Source organism: Procambarus clarkii, chromosome 21 (assembly GCF_040958095.1).
Source record: "Procambarus clarkii isolate CNS0578487 chromosome 21, FALCON_Pclarkii_2.0, whole genome shotgun sequence".
NCBI lineage: Eukaryota > Metazoa > Arthropoda > Malacostraca > Decapoda > Cambaridae > Procambarus > Procambarus clarkii.
In genome coordinates this window covers 23453784-23461726 of record NC_091170.1, presented here as the reverse complement: position 1 = coordinate 23461726, position 7943 = coordinate 23453784, and the positions used below count along the sequence as shown (strand labels likewise).

Genomic DNA, 7943 nt, shown 5'->3' with positions numbered 1-7943 from the left:
GAGAGTGTAGATGGTGTCGCTGAGAGACTTGATGGTGTGGCTGAGAGTGTTGATGGTGTAGCTGAAAGTGTTGATGGTGTGGCTAAGAGTGTAGATGGTGTGACTGAGAGTGTAGATGGCGTGGCTTAGAGTGTTGATGGTGTCGCTGAGAGTGTAGATGGTGTCGCTGAGAGTGTAGATGGTGTGACTGAGAGTGCAGATGGTGTGCCTTAGGGTGTAGATGGTGACGCTGAGAGTGTAGATGGTGTCGCTGAGAGTGTTGATGGTGTGGGTGAGAGTAGATGATGTCGTTGAGAGTGTAGATGATGTGACTGAGAGTGCAGATGGTGTGCCTTAGGGTGTAGATGGTGTCGCTGAGAGAGAAGATGGTTTCGCTGAGAGTGTAGATGGTGTCGCTAAGTGTGTTGATGGTATAACTGAGTGTAGATAGTGTGGCTGAAAGCGTAGATAGTGTGGCTAAAAATGTTGATGGTGTGGCTGAAAGTGTAGATGGTGTGGCTGACAGTGTTGATGGTGTGGCTGAGAGTGTTGATGGTGTGGCTGAGAGTGTAGTTGGTGTGGCTGATAGTGTAGATGGTTTGGCTTAGAGTGTAGATGGTGTAGCTGAGAGTATAGATAGTGTTGCTGAGAGTGTAGATGGTATATTTGATAGTGTAGATGGTGTTACTGAGAGTGTAGATGGTGTCGCAGAGAGTGTAGATGGTGTGGCTGAGAGTGTAAATGGTGTGGGTGAGAGTGTTGAAGGTGTAGCTGAGAATGTAGATGGTGTCGCTGAGAGTGTAGATGGTGCCGCTGAGAGTGTTGATGGTGTGGCTGAGAGTGTTGATGGTGTGGCTGAGTGTTGATATTGTGGCTGAGAGTGTAGATGGTGTGGCTCAGAGTGTAGATGGTGTGACTGAGAGTGTAGATGGTGTCGCTGAGAGTGTTGATGGTGTGGCTGAGTGTAGATGGTGTGGCTGAGAGTGTAGATGATATGGCTGATAGGGTAGATGGTGTGGCGGAGAGTGTAGATGGTGTGGCTGAGAGTGTAGATTGTGTGGCTGAGAGTGTAGATGGTGTGGCTGAGAATGCAGATGGTTTGGCTGAGAGTGTAAATGGTGTTGCTGAGAATGCAGATGGTGTGGCTGAGAGCGTAGATGGTGAAGCTGAGAGTGTAGATGGTGTCGCTGAGAGTGTTGATGGTGTTACTGAGAGTATAGATGGTGTCGCTGAGAGTGTACATGGTATGGTTGAGAGTGTAGATGGTGTAGCTGAGAGTGTAGATGGTGTAGTTAAGAAAGTAGATGGTGTGGCTGATAGTGTAGATGGTGATGCTGAGTGTAGAAGGTGTGGCTGAGAGTGTAGATGGTGTGGTTGAGAGTTAGATGGTCTAGCTGAGAGAGTATAGATTGTGTGGCTGAGAGTGTAGATGGTGTGGCTGAGAGTGTAGATGGTGTGGCTGAGAGTGTAGATGGTGCGGTTGAGAGAGTAGATGGTGATACTGAGAGTGTAGGTGGTGTCGCTGAGATTATAGTTGATGTGGCTGAGAGTGTTGATGATGTGGCTGAGAGTTTTGATGGTGTGATTGGGAATGTAGATGGTGTTACTGAGAGTGTAGATAGTGTGGCTTAGAGTAAGGATGGTGTGGCTTAGAGTGTAGATGGTGTGGCTGAGAATGAAGATGGTGTGGCTGAGAGTGTTGATGGTGTGACTGAGAGTGTAGATGGTGTTGCTGAGAGTGTAGATGTGTTGCTGAGAGTGTAGATGGTGTCGCTGAGAGTGTTGATGGTGTGGCTGAGTGTAGATGGTGTTGCTGAAAGTGAGGATGGTGTGGCTGAGAATGTAGATGGTGTGGCTGAGAGTGTTGATGGTGTTGCTGAGAGTGTAGATGGTGTGGCTGAGAGTGTTGATGGAGTGGCTGAGAGTGTAGATGGTGTAACTAACGGTAATGATGGTGTGGTTGAGAGTCTAGATGGTGTGGCTGCGAGTGTAGATGGTGTGGCTAAGAGCGTAGATGGTGTGGATGAGAGTGTAGATGGTGTGATTGAGAGTGTAGATGATGTGGCTGAGAGTGTAGATGGTGTGGCTAAGGATAAAGATCATGCAGCTGAGTGTAGATTGTGTGGCTGAGAGTGTAGATGGTGTGATTGAGAGTGTAGATGATGTGGCTGAGAGTGTAGATGGTGTGGCTAAGGATAAAGATCGTGCAGCTGAGTGTAGATTGTGTGACTGAGAGTGAAGATGGTGTGGATAAAGGAAAAGATGTTGTGGTTGAGAGTGTAGATGGTGTGGTTAAGAGTGTAGATGGAGTGGCTGAGAGCGCAGATGGTGTAGCTGAGAGGATAGATGGTGTCGCTGAGAGTGTAGATGGTGTGGCTGTGAGTGTAGATGGTGTGGCTGAGAGTGTAGATGTTGTGTCTGAGAGTGTAGATGGTGTTACTGTGAGTGTAGATGGTATTGCTGAGAGTGTAGATGTTGTGTCTGAGAGTGTAGATGGTGTTACTGTGAGAGTAGATAGTATTGCTGAGAGTGTAGATGGTGTTGCTGTGAGTGTAGATGGTATTGCTGAGAGTGTAGATGGTGTGGCTGTGAGTGTAGATGTTGTGTATGAGAGTGTAGATGGTGTAACTGTGAGTGTAGATGGTATTGCTGAGAGTGGAGATGGTGTTGCTGTGAGTGTAGATGGTATTGCTGAGAGTGTAGATGGTGTGGCTGTGAGTGTAGATGTTGTGTATGAGAGTGTAGATGGTGTAACTGTGAATGTAGATGGTATTGCCGAGAGTGTAGATGGTGTTACTGTGAGTGTAGATGTTGTGTCTGAGAGTGTAGATGGTGTTGCTATGAGTGTAGATGGTGTGACTGAGAGTGTAAATGGTGTGGCAGAGATTATAAATGAGTGTAGATGGTGTGGATGAGATTATAGATGGTGTGCCTAAGAGTGTTAATGGTGTGGCTGAGAGTGTTGATGGTGTGGCTTGGAGTGTAGATGTTGTGGCTGAGAGTGTAGATGGTGTGGCATAGAGTGAAGATGGTGTTGCTGTGAGTGTAGATGGTGTGACTGAGAGTGTAAATGGTGTGGCAGAGATTATAAATGGTGTGGCTGAGATTATAGATGGTGTGCCTGAGAGTGTTAATGGTGTGGCTGAGAGTGTTGATGGTGTGGCTTGGAGTGTAGATGTTGTGGCTGAGAGTGTAGATGGTGTGGCATAGAGTGAAGATGGTGTTGCTGAGAGTGTAGATTGTGTGGCTGAGATTGAAGATGGTGTGGCTGAGAGTGTTGATGGTGTGGCTGAGAATGTAGATCGTGTGGCTGAGAGTGTAGATGGAGTCGCTGAGAGTGTAAATGGTGTGGCTGAGAGTGTAGATTGTATTGCTGAGAGTGTAGATGGTGTGGCTGAGAGTGTACATGATGTGGCTGAGAGTGTTGATGGTGTGACTGAGAGTGTAGGTGTAACAAACTAGGCTGTTGTAAGAATTATTCCAGAAGGTTCCAGAAGTTCGAGTAGGGACCTGACCTCTCAACAACGCCCAGTCCCCTGGGAATTAGCAGGTCTGAGTCACAAATGGCGGGCATCTTTGTTCATAGCTGCGTATAATGAACCATCCTATAGTATTCAGTAATTTAGAGAAAATTAGCCTTTATTCATTTTGCATTAAAATTGTATTGTATAATAGTACTGGATACAATATCAAGAGTATTCTAATTATTGAGTTTAAGTCACCATCAGTGACGTCACGAATCAGATCTAACTTTTAAAGCGGAGTGACCGGCGGTCATAGGTCATCAGGGGTTGACAGGTCTACTATTTCTCAAAGTTTTAATAACCATTTTTGTGATCGGGAACAGCTCTGCCGTTAGAGGCTTGTGTAATTTATTTCAGTAAAATAATTCAACCAGTCTGGATCAATTCAGTACAAACAGAGGTTAATTGTTATAACTTAAACCTTGCTAGTAACTGGGTAGAACTTTGACTAGGCGGAAGGATACAATACTCTGTCTGGGGTAGTCCAGACAAGGAAAAAATCAGTGTGATCTGCCGAGCAGCTGGGAGAGGTCAAACATCTTACCTCTCCCCAAGACCAGCCCAACATCTTAGCTGGAAAATATAGAGGTATAGTTGCTATGGTTATGTATAGAAATAGTCTTCTCATTTGCCATTCAGGTCAAGTAGGGAGTGTTAAAGTGATAGGGAGTGAACACATTTAGATTTTGTTTTAGTTTTCTTTTAATAAATTAAATTTGTTATTAATTTGCATTTTATTGTTTCCATTTGGTTATGTGTAAACTTGTCCTGGTCACGTGGTCCACACGAGGTAGAGTTGCATTGGGCGCCGATTCTAACATCGGATCGGAATTCATCATCCCCATCTAATTAATTCCACACTCAAGTTTCCGAGGTTATAAACTACTAGTGGGGATCAAGCCCCAAGGTTGATTAATTAGCGTGATCGATCCAGACCTCGATCATTGCTCTGTAGAGCTGGTCTGGTGGTGGCAGCATAGAGGCGACTCTAGGGTTTTGCTCAGAGCTTAGGTCACGTCATACTGGGTGTAGAATCCTAAGTCGGTCAATCGTCTTAGGACCACGTGGCGTGGAGTTGGCTTTGGTAAAAGTTTTGGAGTCCCTTGGTAGAGAATAATAAGTAAGAATACGGGTAGAGGGAGTAGAAGGAAGAAGAGAGAGAGGAACCCGAACCCGTGTTACATAGGTGGTGTGGCTGAGAGTATAGATGGTGTCGCTGAGAGTGTAGATAGTGTCGCTGAGAGTGTAGATGGGGAGTCTGGGAGTGTAGATGGTTTTGCTGAGAGTGTAGATGGTGTAGTTAAGAGAGTAGATGGTGTGGCTGACAGTGTAGATGGTGGTGCTGAGAGTGTAGAAGGTGTGGCTGAGAGTGTACATGGTGTGGCTGAGAGTCAGATGGTCTAGCTGAGAGAGTATAGATTGTGTGGCTGAGAGTGTAGATGGTGTGACTGAGAGTGCAGATGGTGTGCCTTAGGGTGTAGATGGTGACGCTGAGAGTGTAGATGGTGTCGCTGAGAGTGTTGATGGTGTGGGGGAGAGTAGATGATGTGGCTGAGAGTGTAGATAATGTGACTGAGAGTGCAGATGGTGTGCCTTAGGGTGTAGATGGTGTCGCTGAGAGTGTAGATGGTGTCGCTGAGTGTGTTGACGGTATAACTGAGTGTAGATGGTGTGGCTGAAAGCGCAGATGGTGTGGCTAAGAATGTTGATGGTGTGGCTGAGAGTGTTGATGGTGTGGCTGAGATTGTCGATGGAGTCGCTGAGAGTGTAGATAGTGTGGCTAAGGGTAAAGATGGTGTGGTTGCGAGTGAAGATGGTGTAATTGAGAGTGTAGTTGGTGTGGCTCAGAGTGTAGACGGTGTGGCTGAGAGTATAGATGGTGTGGCTGAGAGTGTAGATGGTGTCGCTGAGAGTGTTGATGGTGTGGCTGAGAGTGTAGATGGTGTCGCTGAGAGTGTAGATGGTGTCGCTGAGAGACTTGATGGTGTGGCTGAGAGTGTTGATGGTGTGGCTAAAAGTGTTAATGGTGTGGCTAAGAGTGTAGATGGTGTGACTGAGAGTGTAGATGGCGTGGCTTAGAGTGTTGATGGTGTCGCTGAGAATGTAGATGGTGTGGCTAAGGGTAAAGATGGTGTGGTTGCGAGTGAAGATGGTGTAATTGAGAGTGTAGTTGGTGTGGCTGAGAGTGTAGACGGTGTGGCTGAGAGTGTAGATGGTGTGGCTGAGAGTGTAGATGGTGTCGCTGAGAGTGTTGATGGTGTGGCTGAGAGTGTAGATGGTGTCGCTGAGAGTGTAGATGGTGTCGCTGAGAGACTTGATGGTGTGGCTGAGAGTGTTGATGGTGTAGCTGAAAGTGTTGATGGTGTGGCTAAGAGTGTAGATGGTGTGACTGAGAGTGTAGATGGCGTGGCTTAGAGTGTTGATGGTGTCGCTGAGAGTGTAGATGGTGTCGCTGAGAGTGTAGATGGTGTGACTGAGAGTGCAGATGGTGTGCCTTAGGGTGTAGATGGTGACGCTGAGAGTGTAGATGGTGTCGCTGAGAGTGTTGATGGTGTGGGTGAGAGTAGATGATGTCGTTGAGAGTGTAGATGATGTGACTGAGAGTGCAGATGGTGTGCCTTAGGGTGTAGATGGTGTCGCTGAGAGAGAAGATGGTTTCGCTGAGAGTGTAGATGGTGTCGCTAAGTGTGTTGATGGTATAACTGAGTGTAGATAGTGTGGCTGAAAGCGTAGATAGTGTGGCTAAAAATGTTGATGGTGTGGCTGAAAGTGTAGATGGTGTGGCTGACAGTGTTGATGGTGTGGCTGAGAGTGTAGATGGTGTGGCTGAGAGTGTAGTTGGTGTGGCTGATAGTGTAGATGGTTTGGCTTAGAGTGTAGATGGTGTAGCTGAGAGTATAGATAGTGTTGCTGAGAGTGTAGATGGTATATTTGATAGTGTAGATGGTGTTACTGAGAGTGTAGATGGTGTCGCAGAGAGTGTAGATGGTGTGGCTGAGAGTGTAAATGGTGTGGGTGAGAGTGTTGAAGGTGTAGCTGAGAATGTAGATGGTGTCGCTGAGAGTGTAGATGGTGCCGCTGAGAGTGTTGATGGTGTGGCTGAGAGTGTTGATGGTGTGGCTGAGTGTTGATATTGTGGCTGAGAGTGTAGATGGTGTGGCTCAGAGTGTAGATGGTGTGACTGAGAGTGTAGATGGTGTCGCTGAGAGTGTTGATGGTGTGGCTGAGTGTAGATGGTGTGGCTGAGAGTGTAGATGATATGGCTGATAGGGTAGATGGTGTGGCGGAGAGTGTAGATGGTGTGGCTGAGAGTGTAGATTGTGTGGCTGAGAGTGTAGATGGTGTGGCTGAGAATGCAGATGGTTTGGCTGAGAGTGTAAATGGTGTTGCTGAGAATGCAGATGGTGTGGCTGAGAGCGTAGATGGTGAAGCTGAGAGTGTAGATGGTGTCGCTGAGAGTGTTGATGGTGTTACTGAGAGTGTAGATGGTGTCGCTGAGAGTGTACATGGTATGGTTGAGAGTGTAGATGGTGTAGCTGAGAGTGTAGATGGTGTAGTTAAGAAAGTAGATGGTGTGGCTGATAGTGTAGATGGTGATGCTGAGTGTAGAAGGTGTGGCTGAGAGTGTAGATGGTGTGGTTGAGAGTTAGATGGTCTAGCTGAGAGAGTATAGATTGTGTGGCTGAGAGTGTAGATGGTGTGGCTGAGAGTGTAGATGGTGTGGCTGAGAGTGTAGATGGTGCGGTTGAGAGAGTAGATGGTGATACTGAGAGTGTAGGTGGTGTCGCTGAGATTATAGTTGATGTGGCTGAGAGTGTTGATGATGTGGCTGAGAGTTTTGATGGTGTGATTGGGAATGTAGATGGTGTTACTGAGAGTGTAGATAGTGTGGCTTAGAGTAAGGATGGTGTGGCTTAGAGTGTAGATGGTGTGGCTGAGAATGAAGATGGTGTGGCTGAGAGTGTTGATGGTGTGACTGAGAGTGTAGATGGTGTTGCTGAGAGTGTAGATGTGTTGCTGAGAGTGTAGATGGTGTCGCTGAGAGTGTTGATGGTGTGGCTGAGTGTAGATGGTGTTGCTGAAAGTGAGGATGGTGTGGCTGAGAATGTAGATGGTGTGGCTGAGAGTGTTGATGGTGTTGCTGAGAGTGTAGATGGTGTGGCTGAGAGTGTTGATGGAGTGGCTGAGAGTGTAGATGGTGTAACTAACGGTAATGATGGTGTGGTTGAGAGTCTAGATGGTGTGGCTGCGAGTGTAGATGGTGTGGCTAAGAGCGTAGATGGTGTGGATGAGAGTGTAGATGGTGTGATTGAGAGTGTAGATGATGTGGCTGAGAGTGTAGATGGTGCGGCTAAGGATAAAGATCATGCAGCTGAGTGTAGATTGTGTGGCTGAGAGTGTAGATGGTGTGATTGAGAGTGTAGATGATGTGGCTGAGAG

General features: G+C 46.9%; 3 protein-coding genes across 3 annotated transcripts; all 3 read left to right on the top strand.

Moving 5' to 3' along the window:
- The first annotated feature begins 907 nt into the window (after window positions 1-907).
- On the top strand, window positions 908-2109 carry LOC138367201 (oviduct-specific glycoprotein-like). The gene is made up of 2 exons (XM_069328607.1): window positions 908-1326; window positions 1863-2109. The coding sequence occupies exons 1-2, from the start codon at window positions 908-910 to the stop codon at window positions 2107-2109; spliced, it is 666 nt and encodes a 221-aa protein (XP_069184708.1).
- Window positions 2110-2159: 50 nt separating this feature from the next.
- Window positions 2160-6376, top strand: LOC138367200 (fap1 adhesin-like). The gene is made up of 5 exons (XM_069328606.1): window positions 2160-2349; window positions 2431-2846; window positions 3001-3178; window positions 5191-5424; window positions 6216-6376. The coding sequence occupies exons 1-5, from the start codon at window positions 2160-2162 to the stop codon at window positions 6374-6376; spliced, it is 1179 nt and encodes a 392-aa protein (XP_069184707.1).
- Window positions 6377-6696: 320 nt separating this feature from the next.
- On the top strand, window positions 6697-7898 carry LOC138367199 (oviduct-specific glycoprotein-like). Its single transcript, XM_069328605.1, has 2 exons — window positions 6697-7115; window positions 7652-7898. The coding sequence occupies exons 1-2, from the start codon at window positions 6697-6699 to the stop codon at window positions 7896-7898; spliced, it is 666 nt and encodes a 221-aa protein (XP_069184706.1).
- The last annotated feature ends 45 nt before the right edge of the window (window positions 7899-7943 follow it).